The 21,391-nt window shown below is 44.9% G+C and overlaps 2 protein-coding genes across 22 annotated transcripts in view; both read right to left on the bottom strand.

The window, feature by feature from the left end:
• The window catches only part of CD200 (CD200 molecule), a 44,339-nt gene extending 34,040 nt beyond the window's left edge, over positions 1 to 10,299 (bottom strand). For 16 of the 19 annotated variants that reach the window (XR_005858799.2, XR_005858801.2, XR_005858800.2 and 13 more), the window contains exons 1-5: positions 10,195 to 10,299; positions 7,855 to 7,936; positions 6,751 to 7,077; positions 5,708 to 5,974; positions 3,976 to 4,092 (exon numbers count right to left, since the gene is read on the bottom strand). Coding sequence is in view for 2 of the 19 variants with exons in the window: in NM_001030787.2 (NP_001025958.2) it covers positions 3,980 to 4,092; positions 5,708 to 5,974; positions 6,751 to 7,077; positions 7,855 to 7,912 (765 nt within the window). In the remaining 17 variants the exon portion in view is untranslated. Of the gene's footprint in view, positions 1 to 3,975; positions 4,093 to 5,707; positions 5,975 to 6,750; positions 7,078 to 7,854; positions 7,937 to 9,021; positions 9,511 to 9,861 lie in introns of those variants that run through there. The other 3 variants (XR_006939036.1, XM_025149353.3, XR_006939038.1) reach the window with 2 other exon arrangements.
• A 4,388-nt stretch (positions 10,300 to 14,687) lies between these two features.
• Positions 14,688 to 20,750, bottom strand: LOC121110262. Of its 3 annotated transcripts, none has more exons than XM_040667297.2 (5): positions 20,421 to 20,750; positions 18,415 to 18,756; positions 16,913 to 17,012; positions 16,592 to 16,712; positions 14,688 to 15,733 (listed from the first exon to the last, which is right to left on the bottom strand). In XM_040667297.2, exons 1-5 carry the CDS (start codon positions 20,626 to 20,628, stop codon positions 15,650 to 15,652), a joined length of 855 nt encoding a protein of 284 aa, XP_040523231.1. In that variant the 5' UTR covers positions 20,629 to 20,750; the 3' UTR covers positions 14,688 to 15,649. The 3 variants fall into 3 exon arrangements, with proteins under 3 accessions (XP_040523231.1, XP_040523239.1, XP_040523222.1); XM_040667305.2 differs by having other exon boundaries at positions 14,688 to 15,123; XM_040667288.2 differs by having other exon boundaries at positions 14,688 to 16,712; positions 20,421 to 20,747.
• Between the last annotated feature and the right edge of the window lie 641 nt (positions 20,751 to 21,391).

Genomic DNA, 21,391 nt, shown 5'->3' with positions numbered 1-21,391 from the left:
ATGTTTGCCACAGAATCATACAATTAATTACCAAGGTTGGTACCAACCACCAACCCACCACCACCACGTCCCCTAACCATGTCCCTCTGTGCTGCATGCACAGTTGTTGAATATCTCCAGAGACGGTGACTCCACCACTTCCCTGGGCAGCCTGTGCCAATTCCTCACCACTCTTCCTGAAAAGAAATGTTTCCTAATATCCAGCTTGAATCTCTCCTGGCACAACTTTTTTTTTTTACCTCTTACATTACCTCTTGTCCTGTCACTGTTACCTGGGGGAAGATACCAACTCCCACCTCACCACAACCTCCTTTCAGGCAGTTGTAGCAGCCAATGAGGTCTCCCCCGAGCCTCCTCTTCTCCAGACTAAACAATCCCAGCTCCCTCAGCTAATGCCCATCAGACTTGTGCTCCAGACCCCTCATCAGCTTTTCTGCCCTTGTTTGGGCACACTCCAGGACCTCAGTGTCCTTCTTGTAGCGAGGGGACCAGTGCTACTTTTGAAATGAGGATTTTAGTACTTAATAAAGTAGATAATTGTATGAAATATAAATTCCATAACATTTTCACACAAAGGGAAACTTCAGTGTTTCAATTTCCAAACCAGAGAAATTGCCATGCAAAAGTTTCCTACGGAACAGGTTTTTAAATCAGATCTAGCATTTCCTTCTATGACTCTTCATGTTTTATTCTTCCAGACTCTCCTAATCTGCTCAGGCTCTTAGGTCACATCATACCTTTCAATAACAAACTCCAAGAATACTTGTCCTGTTACTATGGCTTTTTAAAACACAAATGTGCTGTTTGACCATTTCTAAAACTCTGTATGTGGCAAAACATGCATTTGTCACCCAGTGGAGCAAGTTTTCCTACATGGATACCAATGCTAAAAGAAAAAACAACAATGCTGGTATCTATGTGCGTATGTGAAACAGTCCTTCCCCCAGAAAGCCAAAAATCTCCAGAGAACCCTCAGTAAGGAATTTAATGCCCCAGGAGACTGCTAGATCCTGATAACTGACTGTAAAGCTTCAGCTGGCCAGAATGAAATATGAGCCTCCTGCAGGTCTTGGAAAAACAAGTGGATGCTGAGGAAAGCATACAGGTTGAGACACATGAGGTAGGTGAGCCACAGGAATTTATTGAGTCTAAGAGCCTTTACTTTGCTTCAGTCCAGTGAGCTAATTTGTTAACTGCACTGATTTACATTTAACTCTACAGTAAGTTGACTCAGTTAGGAAAAGGTGCAGCTTTGGGGTTTTTTTTTTGTTTGTTTGTTTTTTAAGAGGTATAGCAATGACAAACCACTAGTGTGAGCAAAATTCCATCTGCAGAAAGGTGATTCACCTCATCCTGCTCTTTGCCTTTCATGGAGTAACAGCACATTTAGTTTGCCTCTGTGCTTAGCCAAGGGTGAAGATGCAAGCTCTCCAATGCTCTGGTATCGATTCTTAGCACAAAGCTGCTCATTGTCCGTCAAAAAGTCACTTATTTGGAAACATGAAAGGCTTTGTGAAGAGGTTTCACTTGGGATGTTTTTGCAGAGAGCTAAAACACACACGTACTTCGTAACTGGTACCTAAGGTAAGTGTCTGAGGGATGGGACATCATCTTTGAGCTTCAACTCTTCGCTCTATTCTCAATTGTCTGCCATGAGGAGGAGGGAGAAAAAAAAGCAAGGCAAAAAAGAAAACCTCTCAACAGCAGAAAGAGAAAGAAACTTTGATGGAGTCCCCAGCCACACAGATAAGAATTCAGTGTTCTAGTGAGAAGAAAAAAAACATCTTGATAAAACTAGAAGGGCTTTGTTTTTTAGCTCGTACAGAATGAAAAGAAGTATTGAAGCCCCAGAGAACAGCCTCAGACACTGGCATCCTCCAGACAGTGCTTCTTTAGCTCTCTGCTAGACTGTTATTAGAAGTGGGTTCAGAAGTATGTGCGTAGGTACTATTCCTCATTCCAACACAATCTGAGGATAACAGAGGATAAAACTTACTACCTTTAAGATGCTACTCTCTTTCATATGAATCTTTGTGCTTTAAGGAACATGCACAGACCTCACAGCCTGCCAGAGAAAAAGAATAAGCCAGTGCAAAAAACAGACCAGGGTCTGAAGTGAGAGGTGAGGTAAGGATACGGAATGGATTTCCTCATTACAACCTGGTAGCTGTGAGTGGTAACACTCTAAACAAAGCATAGTACGTTAAAAGAATAAAGACTGTAAGACTTCCAAGCTCCACTGTATAAGCCACATCCTGGCACTAGAGTTAACCAAACTCATCATAGATGAGAAGAAACACCAACAAATGAAGATCCCAAATCTTGCTGCAGCTGATAAACCCTAATACAACCAGCTTGCATCCATTGCTAAATGCTGCTGACATAAATTTCCCCTCTGATGTACAGCAGATGGTGTAGGGCATTGGGAACCTGTGGTGAAGCTAACCATGCGGCCTGTTGCAGTGGTCCCCTTACACGGACCACTGGAACCACAAAGGGAACTGCTAATATCCAAGGGCCAAAAAAAATCACACTTGGAGGTAAGTTACCAACTTCAGCTTCATCTTAACACAAACAACCTGGTCCAACTAAGATACGTTTCACTGACACACTCCTGCTTCAGCCACCTGCTGCAGCCACAGGATAAGGGTGCAGGTACGTAACAAGATGGCTCCCTGTGCCCCATCACTCTCTGATCCATTCCAGAGGGCGACCACAGACCTCTGTCAGGTCACCCTGCCTCAGGGTGCCTCCTCCTAGGTCTGCTTGATACAAGCTCACTGGTGCTTGGAAGGGGGTGTTCTAGAACAGAAAAACACCTTTCCTACAACCAGACCATCTTTTCTTTCTGATCCCTTAAAAACAGAACCAAAACAGAGAACCACTTCTTTGTCCTTTCATTTTCAGATTGGTCAGAAAGTTTCCTCTTTTGAATTGTTTATAGGAAGGACATAGAGCTCAAATACCGTGTACAACTACGAAGTTGTACAAGGGTCTAAAAAGCATTAATTTCTCTTTTTCCCTCAAAGAAGTTTTGTGTCTCTGGCAGTAACAGATCTACTAGGTTACCTCCTCCTCACTGTAAGCGCCATAGGTTCAGGTTCACAATACACAGGACTGACATTTCTGAAAGCACCTCTTTAACTTATCACATTATCATCATGAAACATGTGTCTAAACATTCCGGAATGAACTGAGTTAACGTCTGCTGGCTTCTGAAAGCATTTCTAAACATACTCATAGAATTTAAAGCCAAGTACAGCATTCTGATCTTGTGATGCAAAAGCAAAATTAGCAATGATCAAGTTCATGTGATTTTTGAAGTCTTTTCTCCCCTTTCTGTTATTTCTCCCTTGCTATCCTGTTACCAGTAGTGATGCCTAGAGTTGATTCATTGTCAGGTCATCACACCTACAGGTACAGAAGTACCTCCTTCACTCAGCATTAGGAATCAGATTCACACACTAAGTTTAAGCTAACTTTTCCATCATCCCATATTGTGTCTTAAAACACGTCAAGGTGCTGTGACTAGAAAATAGCCATGCCTTGAGAGCACAAAACTCTTTATGAGCTGGTTTCTCATTAGTGTCCTCCCAAAAATTCTCTGAGTAGACAAGCACTCAATTCTTTGCTGTACCCCTATGACAATGAAGAAAACTGTTGAAATACATTTGAAAAAACTTTCATTAGAAAGCAGAATATAGATGGTATGTCTTGCTCTGCCCATATCCTCCCCCCACAACTTGGAGTCTTATTGGAGAGTTATTGTTCCTCAGTGGTAATGATGCAAAACAGCTCTTGAAATTACACACAACTGAGGCAACTTTGATTAAACTGTAAACACACTGTAAAGGCTGGCAATATGACCGCCCGTTCTCCATAACAACAGCTCAACAAAGTTGCTGTCAGCAGGGAAGACTGAAAGACTTTTATGGCTCTATGAAAAGCATTGGCTTTCACACCACAGTAACTCACCACTTCAGCTCCTCTTACATATCTTCTTCCTCCAACGCAGTGCAATGAGAACCAGGACCAAGATGACAAGTGAAAGAGTCACAGCCACAGCCAGCCCCAAGAACCTTAATCCCTCTTCTGCAAAGAGCAACAAAAAAAAGAAATAGAAAAGTAAAAAAAAAAATGCAGAAAACAAACAAGAAACAAAGCTAACTTATCCAAGAAAATGAAGAAAAGAAAAAGCCAAGAGAAATGCCAGTTAATGACAATAGTTCTTTATTAAGATTTTGCAAAAGCTGTGGCTAAGCTACATTCAAGCAGCAATTGCTCAGAAGAGAGTACGTGCATCTTCAAAGATGAACACACTTGCCAATTGCTTTCCAGAAAGTGTCAGTACAATGGTTGGGATACACAAGGAGAGTTTCATGCCCTAATACTTTCTAAAGAGTTCTTTTGTTCATCCAGAATCTGAGGTTTTGTTAGTAAAAGAAAAGATATTTCTTCCACTACTAAACATGTAACACTGCTGCAAAGGATAGATTAACTTCCAGAAAAGAAGGCAGGCGTGTTTTAATGCCTGTGAGAAGTTCTAAACAACATTCTAGTGTAAATGCCCCTCTTTGGTTAGGTATCAGCCACATGATCTGATTGTCATTAATCAAGATAATAACACATAGTCCAAATTCAGTGCTCAGTGATAATAGTGAGAAAACTTACTGAACTAAAAGCTATTCAAACTCAAGCAAAAAATATACAGTATTTTAAAACAGCTAGTTTGAGCTATTCATTTGAGTATCTTCTCCTCTAAACCATGAAAGACTGCTAAACCAACAAGATATTGCTGGGCTTTTCACTATCCTAGTGAGGAATAACAGCAATATGTTTCCTGCTTTCAGAAGTACACATTTTTAAAAGGCCAAAACAAAATAACTGCATTCAAGACATGACAAAGAATTTACTACTGCTTTGCAATTAGTGTCACTCAGAATTAAGGACTAATTTCCTTTTGAAATTTCAGAGAAACCTTAAAAGTCCTATGCTATTCTTTACTATTTTCCATATAGCAATTGTATCTCAAGCACGTAATACAGGAACTAACCCACAGTTCAAGTGCACCCGTCCTGTTTTTCTAATTTCCAAAGTAGAAAAGTGATCTTCTCTTTGAGGCTCTGGATTTTGGCACACATGGATATTAAATCACCTATGATAGCGCTCCTCTGTGAAACGAGGCTGGCACTACAGCTTTTCATATTCCTACTTCTCACTCATAGAGCTGGAGCTGAAATCTTTCCAGCAGAACAGAATGTTGGAAGAAAATTAAACCAGCACTACCAAGTACTCAGAACTTCCATTGCTGCATTTAATATTTCCCTATAACATCACTATAAGCATCTTCAACTGATCACCTTCCTGCTTGCCTGGGAATACCATTCCTCCTTGATCATTACTGCAAAACACACATCTCTTAGCAAAAACGTCAGAGAAGCTAAAACACAACACACAGGATATTGCAAAACCTGTAATAAGTTTAACTGAAACATCTGGTTAATCGTTGCTAATCGAGAATTTTTTATTAATTTCAGAACTTTCACTTCAACGTTTATTAAGCCACGCACAACACAGAGTAGGGCTCCCTTCTTCCTCCTCTAGCACAGTCATTTCACTCCCTCACCTTCCCAGCAGACTCCTATCCAACCCCACAAAATGCAGAGGCCAAGGAAATGCTAACAAGAGCCTCATCTCAGCCACCTACTTTTTTTCATACTTATGGGCAATTCCATTTCTTCACTCTCGTTGCTTACTCTGCAGGTCAAGTCTTCCTTGCTGATGTTCTGAGAGTCATAGACCTTCAGTTCACTGGTGATGGACACGACTCCATTTTCATATGTGAACTTCTCCTGTGTAGGAGTATAATTGAACACATTGTTCCAGCTGATGGTGGGTTCTGGGTAGCCAACAGCACTACAGGTGGCTATCAGATGACCTTCTGAAACGTTGTAGTGGATAGATGCATTGAGACCTTCCAAGACACAAACAAGATAATCCATCACCACAAAGAGCACCTGGCCAGCAGCAGTTAAGGCAGATGAACCATTATCCATCAGAGCAAAACTTGCAGGATTCTCACACTGCCTGATGGCACAGTAACACTGTTGGGCCATCGTCCCCAAGACTCAATGCTCCCCCTCTCTTACAGTGAAATGATATATCCCAAAGGTTTCATCTTACCTGAAAGTCCAGGTTTGACAATGATTTGTTAAGAAATTTTTTTTTTTGCCCTTTCTGTTCTCCTGTCTGCTAATGCCCCAGGGCAGCTCAGTACTGGGGGTGCAACCAATACACAAAGGAAGCTGTAGCAGTGTTGGCTTACTCACAAGTTGGGACTGCTTAGGGCTCCATTCCTCACTTTTTAAGCTGTTGCTCACAGGGCAGGAAATAAGGAATACCTTCCTGGAGGCATTCAAAGCCAGGCTGGATATGGCTCCGGGCAGCCTTATCTAGTGGTTGGTGACCCCGCACATAGCGGGGAGGTTGAAACTAGATGATCACTGCAGTCCTTTTCAACCCAGGCCATTCTGTGATTTTATGACAGCCCAGCACCAAAGCCATCATGACAGGCATGAATACAACACCAAGAAGCCTTGCTCACAGCAATAAAACTCTACTTCTAAACCACCCCCCCCCCCCCCACCAAGGGATACTCCTACCACTGCTTCTAAGTCCTCTCAAGGAAATGCTGTAGATGAGAAAACCCCTCTCCTTCTACTGGAGATGTATCCTTGCAGAGAATCTCACCATAGACTTGAAGGCAAGAACGTCCTAAAAAGGAGCCCAAAGGGAAGGTGTTGAACAAGCACAAGTAACACCCTGTGTCGTCTATTCTTGCGTTCCAGAAAGTGATGCTTGTGTTGTTGAGCATCAGGCTGGTTAAATTCATCCGGTTTTGGTAGGGCTTCTGAATCTTTAATCCTGTTGACTTGCTGTATGTAGCTATGTTACTTGGTGATTTTACATAGTCTTTCTGCCACGTCACTTGCACAATGTCCTTGGGCTCTGTCAGGGCGCAGCTGAGAGTCACACTGTTGCCCGCCTTCACCACTCTTTGCTCAGTCTGCGTAACCACTGCAGCAACATGAAATAGTGAAATGAGAAAATATTACAAGCATGCAGCAGCCTGACACTATTCTAAGCCTGGGATTACCCATAGACTTATCAATGCCATCAACTAAAGCATTACTTCTATGTGAGCTTCCTCTGCCTGGAATTCCTCCTCCTGCATTGTTCCAGAGATCAAGTTATGTTGATTTACACCAGATGAAGATCTGGTTCATTCCAAACTACATAAATGATGTATTTATTTTTCTACCCACCCCTGTACACTTCCACCTCAGTGTTATTACACCAACTCATGCCTTCCCAGTCTCAGTGTGGTCATGAACAATTTCTACTTCATAAAAGCCAGGGGAAGACTGAATGCACAAAGGAAGCACGTGCAAATCCATTCTCAGAGAACCAAAGGGTAAATCTAGCTAAAGGCAATTTCTAGACTGCATAGCTTCAGAGTTTGTGGTGTATTTGAGAGAAACCAAAATAAATTTTTAATTTGCTCCAGGGGAGAGGATCCAGTACGGGAAGCTCTGAACCCCAGTGAACAAAAGTTCCCAAACAGCGCCACAGATATGGGATGTTGCATGTCCAAATCTCCAAATGCTAATCCAGAAGACCTTGTGTCACACTTGTCAGCTCCGAGCCTATGCCTCAGCTGTCTAATGTGTGTCAAATGGCACCAGTGATCTGTATTTCATGTCTTTTAGCTCTTTACTCTGACTGGTGGAGGCTTAGAGTCAGAAACCAACTCTCCAAACATCCGTAGGCAGAATTAAGATTAATTCAACTTACCTTTTGCCTTTCCAAGCACAACACAAACCAAACTCAAAACCAGGGCTTGGAAAGTCATTTTGAAAGAGAGTATCTGCTTCACCTGAAGAAAGATAATGAGAGATGTATGACTTAATATATCAGCTTCTGGTATGAATAATAACCGTTGCTTTGTCATTTAAGGAAAACAAACTTAGTGGGGTGAATGACAAGTTCACCATGTCCTGTTGTGCAGTAGAGATAGAGCTGAAGTCAAAGTGCAAAGAATTGCCAGGTGAAAGCTATAAAGGTGTTAACTTTCTGGATTGTTCCTCAAAGGTCCACATTTATGGACAGAACTGAAAACAGCAGTTTATTCTCTCATTTAGCATTTGTTCTTGGACGAACTGGTATATGTAAAGCTAAACGTTTAACGTGGGCATGCTTCTGAAACCCTGGTGCTTGCAGCTCAGGGACTGACACGAGCAGCTAAAAGATTCACTGCATCTAATTGTGTAGAAAGGTCTATTAAAAAAAGAAAATCACTCATGGCAGAAAGTAACCAGAAAAAGAAAGTTGCCATCTCCCTTCAGACCTTCCAAGGCAATGATTTTGCTCCACAACTACACACACAGCCATGTTCTATCCATCAGCATGTTATCCATCTAAGGATGTTATAGCACTGCACTAAGAGGAGAGCTGAGTGTGCCCAGCGGTCTAAGAGTGTGAAACATCAGTTGTCCTGGACAGCTCATGAGATCAAGGCATACATTAACACCTTCAATTACATGAACTGGGGAAACCACGTGGCATACAGCACCTCCTATGCATGAACGTACTTCTGAGGAGGGAGAGGGGCAAAACCAGGGTTGCATTGCTGCTTTCCTTAGCAGACAGCTTTTGACTTGTTCCTACTGCTTCCATCAGGTAATACTGCCACAATACAACTGAACTGCGGATCTCCCTGGAACTGTAGCTGGTGTTGTGCAAACATTATTTCACAAAAAAATATCTCTGCAACACGTATCACGTACACCTTCTTGCCAATGTCTGCAAAACAAGCTGATGCTTCTTCTGTTTGCCTTCTTGATAGAAGTCACACAAGTTGCAACTTCTGTCAGATTTTCATAACATTCAAGAAAAACAGAACACAGAAACTGCAAAGCATTTCTACATTATCATAAACATACTTGCTCCGTGCAAGCCTACCTTTGCATTTCAAACTCACTGTGTTAATAAGCCCAATTTTGGTCTGTAAGAATGTCTGAATGGTGATGTCAAGTTGTGTAAAATCAAGAAATCAGAAACTAGACAACTGCATCTGCAGCAAGCACAGTGAATAACGCATCTGCCACGTGAGAGAGCACATTCAGATACTCGAGCACCTCCCTAAGATGTTCAGATACACCTAAAAACATGCAAAAAAACAGCAAAACAGAGAAAATTTACAGAATCACAGAATATCCTAAGTTAGAAGAGATTCATAACAATCAATTCATCGCAGGGCAGTTGGACTAGGTGGCTTTTAGAAGTCCCTTCCAACTCGAAAGATTCCATGAGAAATGAATCCAGCTCCCGGCTCCACACAGCACCACCCAAAATCCAAACCCCGTGGCTGAGAGCTGTGTCAAACAGTCCTTGAACTCCAGCAGCCTGAGGCCGTGCCCACAGCCCTGGGCAGCCCGTTCCATGCCCACCACCCTCTGGTGCAGACCTTGTCCCCAACCCCCAGCTGCCCCTCCCCTGACACAGCTCCATGCATTCCCTCGGGTCCTGTCGATGCTACAGAAGCATTTATAAGCACAAAAAGGAGTGCTGCGCCCGCAGGAAAACATCTTTTCAGCAACAGTCGCCTATCTCTTTGCTACGATACCTAGTAAAGTCACTAACATGCCACTGCTCCTATCCAGCATAACCACGGGATGTACAACGAGGAACCAGCGTATTTCTGGATCACAAGAAGTCCCTTTCAGTCACATGCCCATCCCAGCATAGAAGCGCGTGAGACAGAAGGAGCAGAGAGCAAATCTTTCTTTAAGCTGTACTCACCCCACCTGCACCTGTTTCCTTACAGCAACGTTACTAACAGCCGCTCTGTCACAGCTGTACTGCTGTCGGTCGCCCCTGCACTTTTAATACCCCGTCCTAGCCAACTTTAATAACTATCCAGCGTTCAGCCCACGAGCTGCGCATCCTGACGCATCACAATTCCCACGCTCGTGGCAACATCCGGAGCGCCATACTAGTCCTCCGAAGCGCAAGAGGGAGCATTCCCATCTCTCGGCTCCGCGTCCGCGCACGTACTCCTTCCATACCCCGCTGCGGCGCCCCCAGCCGCCCCCGTTCCTCGCACACAGCCGCAGGAGTGCGGCGGGTACTCACCGCGAGCGGCCGCGGGCTGGGAGCGCGCTGGCCCCGCTACGGCGGGCGGTAGAAAGCAGTCAGCAGAACTACAGCTCGTCCGGGCAGCCCGAGCAGAGCGTGGCCGGGGGCGGGATCTTCCTCCTCCCTAAGGTCCTTTGCAAAGATCTCATGTTAGCCAGTGCAAATCGCTTCTCGCTCAGAGCGCGCTTCCTACAGATTTCAAGTGTGATTTCAAGTCGATTTTGATACCCGGCGTCTTCTGGGTTCTTCCTTGTGGGCGATTAGAAGGTCACATCTGGATGTGTCTCTGTATTATTGGAAACCGGCTTTTGTAATCGCTGTCACCAATTATTAATTCGATTGACTTGATAGAATAGCAATACAAGACGTATAATGACAAGAGGACTAACGTGATAGAAAGGCATTACCAAGGTAAAGTGTCCACCCAGCCCTGAAGAGCTGGGCTTCTAAGGAAAACTCCACAAACAAGAGATCTCCAACCAGAAATCCTTTCTCTGAGGCAGTCAGCCCTTAAATGAGGTCTAAGAGAGGTGCAGCCAGGCTCCACCCCTTCCGGTCACACAGCTGAATTGCCTTCACCTGTGCTCCCAGGGCTGACCCAGTCCTTTCCTCAGGTGCTCAATCAGCGCTTCAGGCCGTGACTCAACAGTTCCCATACACGCAAATAACACCGTACTCTCGCTGGTAGCCTCCTGCTGTTAGACTGGAGCATTTTCCTCCAGCAAAGCTCCGTCCCAGCCTTGTCTGAAATAACTAATTTCTCAATTTGATCAGTTAGAAACAGCATCCCTTGTCACCAGCTGTGTCTGCTGTTTGCTGCTGCTTCCGTTGCTTTCACACCTCACCAAGCTCCATCTCACCTCACCATCTCTCCACCTCACCATCATAGAATCACCAAGGTTGGGAAAGACCTCTGAGATCATCTAGTCCAAACATCCACCTCCCACCATTATTTCCCCACTAACCCATGTCCCGTAGTACCACATCTAAATGTTTCTTGAACACCTTCGGGGACGATGACTCCACTGCCTCCCTGGCAGCCTCTGCCAGCCTGACCACTTTTTTGGAGAGGAAATTGTTCCTAACATCCAACCTCAACCTCCCCTAGCACAACTTGAGGCTGTCAGTCTTCCCTTTTTTGTTTTTGTTTTGGGTGGTGAGTAAGTGACCTCCAACACAATTTTGGGCTCCAGCAACTATCCTGCTGCCTGTTGCTTGAACCTGGTGTCCCTGTACTCTTCAGACAGATGTTTTCTTATGAGAAAACCATGTTTGTGGATCTTCTGTACTTACTACCTTCACAACTGAGGGGATTTCGGGAGGGACTCCAGAGAACTCTGGACTGTACAGCTTACAACAAGTTTATCCAGAAGTGCTTTGTGCCAACAAAGCAACAGAAGTAGGGAAGTCCCAAGGACATCTTTCTGCCTTTCATGAAGACAAGGGGGGACATTCAAGGGACTTGAATATTTTTCATTAGATCATCCATTACATCATCCACCAACTCATATTTTCTGAGGTGGAACAATTTTCTATTTGTCTACATTTTCCTGTTCCCTCAATGGGCTACAGAAGAAAGAAGAAAATGACCAAAGTGTCTGGAAAGTAGGAGAGCTGCTTCTTTGAAAGAGAGGGCGAAGCCCGGAGCTGAGCAAGGAGAGGGTAGTTCTGAAGTAGGAGGTAAAAAGCAGAGGTAACCTGAAGGCAGACAGAGGCAAATGGAAATTACTCCAGACAGTCCAGAAACTTCAGAAAATAGAAACTTTTCATATTCATAATGGAACAAAAAGACACAAAAGTCTATTTCAGCCCTGTTCTGTGCTGTCATTTCAACTGTTTCTTTTTGCATGCTCCCAGCTCAGTTTTGCATGCTCCCAGCTCAGGGAAAGGCAATCTCTGTTGCCTTTCCCAAAGCAGGTGGTAGCTGAGCCGACACCAACGCTTCAGTGTGATAAAGCCTTAGCAGTTAATGAGAACAAAAGTGGTAAAGCTTCTTGTCCTAAAATCTGGAGAGTTATTTGTGCTCCTCTAAGAGGAACCATTTGTGCCAATGAACAGCGAAACTTGTATAGGTTTGAGGAAGAAAGACACGGTACAGCCAATTCATGCTGCTGTCATTTGACAGGAAGAGAAAATAGAGGGTTAGACTAAGGCTAAAGGTAGTGATAGAGATTTCAGTTATGAGAAAAGCACCGAATTTTGCAGGCCATATCAGCAGCTGGAGGTCACATCAAGACTATTGGGCTGCTCATTAGGATTCCTCTGGCTCTGCTTATGTGAACTCACATATCCCTCTTCAACATCAAATTCAAGTAACACTACCAAAACTCACAAATATTTGGATACCTTTATATGGAGGTCCAGCCTGTTTCAGAGCACCTGTTGCCTGTTATCATAGAATCGTAAAGGTTGGAAAAGACCACTGACATCATCCAGTCCAACCACCAAACCATTGCCACTACATCCACTGGACCATGTCCCTCAGCACCACATCCACACGGTTCTTTAACACCTCCAGGGACAGTGACTCCACCACCTCCCTGGGCAGCCTGTGCTACTGCCTCACCACTATTCTGGATAAGTATTTTGTAATATCCAACCTGAACCTCCCTTGAGGCAACTTAAGGCCATTACCTCTTGTCCTGTCATTGTTACATGAGAGAAGAGGCTGACATGCACCTCACCACAAACTCCTTTCAGGTTAATTGTAGAGAGCGATGAGGTCTCCCGTGAGCCTCCTCTTCTCCAGACTGAACAATCTTCCTGTAAGATCTGTGCTCCAGACCCTTCACCAGCTTATTTGCCTTTCTTTGGACACACTCCAGGTTCTCAATGTCCTCATATTGTAAAATGAAAGGCACATTTAATCTTTGCTGTAAAAGGATGTTTTGTGTTAGATAGACTTCTTAGAAGTGCGAGCCGTTGCACACCATTCATCTTTGGTACATCTAAGATATCAGTATCTAATCACGCATTCTCTTTCCGTCTCTCATTTGCAAGTGAAACACACTGGTCTTTCTGCTTCAGTGATTTCTCACACCTCTCTTGCAATCTTCATGTAGGGGCTTTTTCTCTACCTCGCAGCCAGGGGCTGTGGACATGACTTGCTACACTGATCTGTTCAGAAGCACACCACATATTACAGAGACAAACAAATATTCCTGCACCCAGACAGTGTGAATTCCAGCTTCCTAGGGACAGGTAACTGGGGGAAGATCAGGGTTATCATTGTGGAGAAGGGTATCTCAAAAGAAAGGTGAGACCACCACTACAAATTTTTAACATTTATTTCTGCCCTCCCACAGAACCTCCTTCAACTCCTGAGAAGGGTACACTAAAAGTAAGGATAACTTGAGCATTTTATCTGGGTCTTGTTAGTGGGGCTGGCTTTGCTCAGCTTCTTGGCAATGTTTTCCCCCCTGAATGGGCTTCCCTTTGTGATTACTAAGACCAAGAGGAACAATTAATGCCATTTCAGCAGAAATAATCAAAAGAGTGCTTTTAAACGTCTGCCTGATCACGAGTGGAAAAAAAAAAACAACAACAACCCAACTTGTTAATCTGACTTGCAGACATCCAGTACTGGAATGATTTAAAACAAGTCTGTATGTGAGACTTCCTGGAAAAGCTGAGACTACTTTTGTCTGCCTGTTTTCTGACTGCTTGTTGTGCACTTCGTCGTATCTTCAGTTTTTCCTTCTCGATGACCAGAGCTAACTTTTTACTCTTAGGAAAATGACGCTTCTGCACTGAGGATAAATCCTGCACTACCTTCCAGCAGTATATAGGGATAATCTTACAGGTCCAGCAGACTCTGAACCAACTGGATGCTGTGTCAATGGTTTGTGGGCCAGTTCAGCCTGGTTCCATGACTAATGGGATGAGAGGACCCACAGACCCACGCCTGGGGAGAGGGAGAAGGGGGAAAAGGGGAAATAGGTAGGGAGATGAGCCTGAAAACAAAACAGCGGTAACAAGATAAGGGAAAATTAATTTACTAAAAATGATATTGGAATGCAAGACACAATATAATATAATTGGAACCGAGGCTAATAAATCAAATAGAATGAGAGAGAGAGTTCCAAAAACCAAAGGCCTTACTCTGAAGCTGTAGGTGAGATGGCTAGGGAGCACACACTGCAGAAACGAGCAGCAAAATGAAGGGCAGTCTTGTGACTTGTGAGCAGTTTTATCTTTCCCTCTGAATGGAAAACGAAAATGGAACAGTGAAAGTCTCCTAGGATATGTAGTTCTCTCTTGAGAACCAGGTACCCGGAGCTATCCACAATCCACAGAACTGGAGCATTAACTCTCTAACTCGCAGTGCTTTACATGATGTTATGATGTGGAATACTGATGACAGAAGTCATAAAACCATGACACACTGCCACTCACTGCTGCACAGCACTGAGCCTGCACTTTTCTCTCTAGAATTTCCATTTCCTGGGAAAAAATATCTTTGAAAAACAGTGAACTCACACTCCTCTTTTGTGTGTGCGTATGTGTATTTATTTCTATATACCTATATGGATAGCTACACCAGTCAGAGCTACAACTACAAAACATGTATGTCCAAGATTACCACATTAATTTATCGGCTTCGTCAGAGTGATGGTTTGGATAAATTTAATAACAATAATAAGCATTAAACTCTCCATCAGGATAAGCCAAGTCGAAGCCCCCACTTGTAACCCACGTGGCACAACCAATTTCAAGGCAAACAGGAGCAGCCCCTTTCTTTCAGCTTCCTTTCAGAAGGCAGGACCCCGGCAGAGCAAGTCCAAGACCACCTCATGAGACTGAATGTGTACAAGTTTATGAGGCCAGATGACATGCATCCCAGGGTCATAAAGGAGCTGATGTTGTTGCCAAGCCACTCTCCATCATATCTGAAAAGTCGTAGCTGTCAGGTGAAGTTCCCGGTGACTGGAAAAAGAGAAACATCATTCCCATATTCAAGAAAGGTAGAAAGGAAGGCCTAGCAACTACAGCCTGGTGAGCCTCATGACTGTGACTGGGAAGATCATGAAGCAGATCCTCCTGGAAAAGATGCACGTGAGACATGGAGGTGATCTGAGACACCACAGCTTCACCAAGGGCAGATCATGCCTGACCAATCAGGTAGCCTTCTATGATGAAGTGACAGCATCGATGGACAAAGGATGTCATCTGCCTGGGCTTGTGCAAGGCCTTTGGCATGGTTCTGCAACACATCCTTATCTCTAAATTGGAGAGAGATGAATTCAACGGGTGGATTATTACATGAGTAAAGAATTGGTTGGGTGGCCCTAGCCAGAGAGTTGTGGTCAATCACTCTCTGTCCAGGTGGAGGCTGGTGATGAGTGGTGTCTCCCAATGGCCTGTCCTGGGACTAGTACTCTTTAACATCTTTATCAATAACATGGATGATGGGATTGAGCGCACCCTCAGCACATTTGCAGATGACGCCAAGCTATATGGTGTAGTTAATATCTATAGAGGAAGGGATGCCATCCAAAGGGATCTTGACAAACTCAAAAGGTGAGTCCATGTACACCTGATGGGATTCAACAAAGTGCAAGGTGTTACATTCTCAGTCAGGGCAATCCTAGATGTGTATACAGACTGGGAGAACTTCTTGAAAGTAGCCTTGGCAAGAAGGACTTAGGGGTCCTGGTAAATTAAAAACTTAACATGAGCCAGCAGTGTGTGCTTGCATCCCTGAAGTCCAACAATATCCTGGGCTGCATCAAAAGAGGGGTAGTCAGGAGGAAGAGGAAAGTGATTATCCCCCTCTACTCTGCCCTCGTGAAGCCCCAGTTGGAGTACTGTATCCAGTTTTGGAGCCGTAAGAGTTGAGCTTTTGGAAAGGATCCAGATGAAGGCCGTGAAGATTAACAGAGGGCTGCAGCACCTCTCCTATGAAGACAGGCTGAAGGAGCTGGGCTTGTTCAGTCTGGAGAAGAGAAGGCTCCAGTGATACCTCATTGAGGCCTTCCAATTTAAATGGAGATTATAAACAGGAAGGAAATAAACTTTTTATATGTATAGATATTGGTAGGACGAGAAGGAATGGCTTGAAACTAAAAAAAAAAGATTTAGATTAGATGTTAGGTGTAAATTTTTCACTGTGAAGGTGGAGAGACACTGGAACAGGTTGCCCAGAGAAGCTGTGGATGTCTCATCCCTGGAATCATTCAAGGCTGGGTTGGATGAGATGCTGGGCAGCTTGGTCTAGTGGGTGGTGACCCTACCCATGACAGGGTGGTGGAACTAGATTGTCTTTAAGAACACTTTCAACCCAAGCCATTCCATGATTCTATCTCGACAGAATTTTGTCATGTTCCTCGCAATAATTGTCCAAGACTTCTGAAGGATTTGGAGAATTGCTGGAAGTGCTGGGCACTGACATTACCTCATTTTGATAAGTGCTGTCTTGGTCCTTCAGTGTGTTCAGGCTTTCGGATTGCTCACTTACATCCTGCTGTAAGCCTTTCTCCATTTCAGGTGTGCTACGTGCTCTGTGTTTCTGCAGTCTGAAAAAAAAAAAACAATTCATCCCATAATACTCAGAAATCTAGCATTTAGAGTGAACTTTGTTGTTTTAAAACTAGTGTTTCCACCTGGGTGAGTTTCCAGTGCAAGTACATAAAAACACCAACAGGAAAGAGAAAGGCAGATTGCAATGTGAACACAGGTAAGCCATGTCATTCACAAGAAAATGAAAATCACTTACTGTCTCCTTTTTCTGTTGGTTAGCCCCATGATGAGAAGGGTCAAGACTCCTAAGACAGCACCGATGAAGACCGCCACAAGGCCAATTCTCTTCTGAATACCTACAAGGAGACACAAAGCATGGAGGAGTGTCAGTATATTCCTTCTGTCCTCTTCCAGAGGCTGTGACTAAACTGAAACATTAATCATTTTATTTTTAAATAAATATGAGAAATATCTCTTGTACTGGGGGAACCCATATCCAACGTTTTGACTTCTGGTTTATTTGTGTTTCCACTTTCTGTAAAAGGAAATTTTATAATGAGGGAAGTACTTCATCATTCCTGAGAGAGGTCCTCCTATAAGACCTCTATGCGAAAAGACTGCTCCCCAGTATTTAACAGTGAGGTCCTACTCTGCTAGTACACTCCAGATGGGGATGCTGCTGGAGAACATCATCCCTAAATAAGTGATTACGTATAAATAGAAACATACAGAGATGCATGTACGTATGTTCACCTGTGCAACCTGATGTAGGGAGCCTGTTTTGGCAGGGGTGTTGGACTCGATGATCTCCGGAGGTCTCTTCCAACCCGTACAATTCTGTGATTCTGTGATTCCAATGAAGCTAATATACACATGCATACACACACAACCTACAGCCACAGAAGTGTTGTAGGAAGGAGTCTTCTGTGTGTTTTCAAATCAAGAAATCTTCATCCCACTTAAGGTCCGCACTTTCAGAAAAGATCTCTAATGAGACCAGACGCTTTAAGACAAATGGTGCTACTACAACTGCACATGCCAGTGCCTATCTGGACAGCAGCCAAACAATGGGCAATCACAAACAACATGGTTATGTTTTTGTTTCCCGGGAGTTGGCTAGCAGTGTCACTACTGATACTGATTTCTAAAGCACTCCCTGCTTCAAGCTGCACTTCTCCATGCAAACTCAGCCTTGACTTTTTATTGTGAGCTGAAATGACTTCATTTTACTTCACTGTGCTTGGTCAAGGAAACAAGCCAAAATATAGAGGTAGCTAGCAGAGGAGGTGCATCTGTTTGCCACTGTCAGTGTCCCATTTGGGTTTTGTATGTGTGGTGTATCTTGGGGGGCTTGTCCAGGCCTTCATCATCCAACCAGGTGATGCTGGGGGAGGCTTTCCTTCCTGATGCTGAGCTGACAGCAGTGAGGAAACCTTTGGTAGCCAAATGGTACTCAAATTCCTCTGTTGGCTCAGAAATTGATGAAAGAAGATGTTTATTACACTCAGCAGTGAGTTAGTGGTCAAAGCTGGACAGGTCAGCTTTCTGTACTAGCGTTCTTACCCAAATGCATCCCCTGGCTTATTTATCTTCACTACCTCTATGGAAAGGTAGGGTGATTCTGAAGAATATCCACTGAGCATATGCTGCTGTGTGGCAAATTGCCTTGGATGGAGGGGATAGCATTTCACCTGCCTCTGACTCCATCTCATCTGTACTGCATGCCAGAAAGTGAGAAGCAGCAAGTGGAAAACTTACTTTGGATGTTGAGGCACATAGCTTTGCTGCTGAAAGAGCCATGAGGGTACACACTGAAGATGCATCTGTAACAGGACACATCCTCAAATGTGAGATTTTTCAAAGTGATGACTGAGGTGTTCAGGGCTGCTCTAGCAAAACATGCCTTCCTCCGAAATGATCCTATCAGTCGCAGCCCACGGGTTTGGCTGTAAGTGGCTATGTTCTGGAAGGAAGATCCATTTATCTTCTGCCAAGTGACTTGAAAGACATCCATTGGGAGCAAGAAGTCACAAGAGAAATTTGCCTCTTCACCGAGGGTTGCTTCAGTAACGCTTTCACACTTCACTGCTTCCTTCAAACCTAGAAACAAACCAGAACACAAGATCAGAGCGAGAGAAAAAACACAATTTACTGGGAAAAGTTGTAGACCCTTGAAGCATCCTGACTTGCAGAGTGATGAAACTCCAATGAGAGTCCACAAAGGCTGCTCAGAGAGTCTTGGACACCTTTGTTTGCAGGTGGCCATCACCCAATTAGTCTATGGTGTGCATTTCCTAGCCATGAAGCAGTGCTTTGGTGAGGAGAAAGAGATATGGAAACAACTGATTGGAAGATGCACCAATGAAGGACTTCAGCATGGGCCCTGACATTTGGGGCTGAGCAGCAAATAAACATGAATGAACAGTATGCTCTGGCAGCCAGGAAGGCCAACTGTACCCTGGAGCGCATCAGGCGCAGCACAGCCAGCTGGCAGGGGAAGGGGTTGTCTTGCTCTGCTCTGTGCTGTGTGGCCTCACCTAGAGCACTGCATGCAACTACGGGTTCCACAACGTAGGAAAGACATAGAATTATTACGGTGTCCAAAGGAAGGCTAAAAAGATGGTGGAAGGTCAGGAGGGCAAGACATATGAGGAGTGGGTGAGTTCCCCTGGTTGGTCCAGCCCAGAAGGCTGAGGGGAGGCCTCCTGGCAGCCTGCAGCCCCTCATGAGGGGAGTGGATGGCAGCACTGAGCTCTGCACTCTGTGACCGCGACGGGGCCCGAGGGAACGGCATGGAGCTGTGTCAGGGGAGGAGCAGCTGGGGGTTAGGGACAGGGTCTGCACCAGACGACGGTGGGCATGGAATGGGCTGCCAGGGCAGTTGGTGGGCACAGCCTCAAGCTGCTGGAGTTCATGAAACATTTGGATACTGCTCTCAGACATGGGGTTTGGACTTGGGGTAGTCCTGTGTAGAGACAAATGTTGGACTCACTGATCTTTATGAGTCCCTTCCAACTCAGGATATTCTATGATTCTATGCCTTTGGGTTTCTCCATTCATGCATTTTGGGGAAAGTTTCTTAGAAAAAAAAACAAGAAGTTGAGACTTGGGTCATCTACCCGCTCCCTATATGTGGTCCCAGATGTTTAGGGCCACCACCCACTCTGAAGCTGGGCGTGAGACAGAGGTGCTATCCCTCCTGCCTCGGCCACCTCCCTGCCCACATCCCACTGCTGTCAAAATAATCCCTCTTTGCCCCATACAGATCTGGGGTGTCCTGTAAAGCTCCAGTAAGACGACTCTTGTTCCACAGAACATCCCTGTGCCTCTCCATGTTGGCATCTATGAAGGAGCAGGGAACGGCCCATAGCCAGGAGACTACTTTCTCTGCCCTAGCCTGGCCCAACAGAAACATGCATGTAGAGCAAATGAAGGTAATGACAAAGCCTTTATTTAAGAAATAGGCACACAAGGGAAAGATATCAAAAGGAATCGACTCACCCCTCCTGGTAACAGCTCGCAGAGAGAGACGAGCTGAGGAATGTTTACCTCCCCCGTTCGTACCATCGCGCCGCCACACTCACACACTCGCATAGCCCACCCATAGGTTCAGGCTGTGACCCTGGAATTCCACTACAATGTGAACTCGAAATGCAAAGCTGTGGTGCTAGGGTTCTCAGCTGAGCCCCTGAGCTGCTCCATGTGCCCAGAAAGGCGGCTCATGCTCCAAAAAGTCTCTATGGGGAAAGAGCATTCCTACTCACCCCTGGCAGCCTCCAGACAGCAGCTTTGGCAGAGCAGCAGCAGGCAGAACCCAGCCCGGCAGGCCTGAAGCAGAAGCATTGTGGGGCCGAGTGTGTACCCACAAACTTGCCACTTCTTCCTCTGGATTGAAGCTGGCGCCTTTTTTTCAAAAGTCTCCAGACCAATCAGCAAGCACTTTCTTTCACCTCCTCCTACTTGGTCAATCATTAATCCCACTCCTGCTGCTCACGGCATGTTACCGTTGTGGCAGAGCTGCACGGATTTGTTCCCCAGACTGCAAGGACTCTCAGGTTTGGAAATAACCAACAACACCTAAAAATAGAGCAGGAATGCTTGGGGTTCCTCTCAGGTCTGTCAGAGTCACTCTAGTAATTTCAGCTCAAGGGCTCGTGCCTTGCCAGGTGTAAGTGTTCTGAGTAAATGCAGGTGGCTGGTGGCCAGAGGGAGAAAAAAAGAGGGTACCAGCAGCTCCCAGTTTTTCTCTGCTTTGGGAAGAAGTGAGGAGAGGCACTACACAAGGGTCACTGTCCAGCAGCTCTCTGAGCACCATGCTGGGTGCCAACCCCACAGTCCCCAGAGAGATCACCCTAGGGCCACTCATCCGGCAACAAGGACTCACCAGCAAGAAAAGGAGTTGGTTGCTCCTCCACCACGGAGACAGCATAGAGACATCCAGAAACTCCACCTCTTCACTCCAACCTGCAAACCAGAGCCAAGAACACAAGCTGCATTATGAAACGAGTATGTAGAGGGCAGGTTTGGTGGAAGATTCCCCTCCCCAGGTGTGTCTGTGTCCAATGCAGTTCCACAAACCTAAAGCCAGCAGCGTGATGTGATCTTGTGCTCGAGGATGAGTGCCCAAGGCTTTCACTGTCCAGCCACACAGCTCTTAGCCACACAGTAACCCAGCAGTGAGACCAAGCACCATGCAAGTTTCTGGTTGTATTTGCAGAATAGTGCCGTCTGTGCT

This window comes from Gallus gallus, chromosome 1 (assembly GCF_016699485.2).
Source record: "Gallus gallus isolate bGalGal1 chromosome 1, bGalGal1.mat.broiler.GRCg7b, whole genome shotgun sequence".
In the NCBI taxonomy this organism is placed as follows: Eukaryota; Metazoa; Chordata; class Aves; order Galliformes; family Phasianidae; genus Gallus; species Gallus gallus.
The sequence above is the reverse complement of the archived record's forward strand: the minus strand, read 5'-3'. Positions and strand labels throughout refer to the sequence as shown.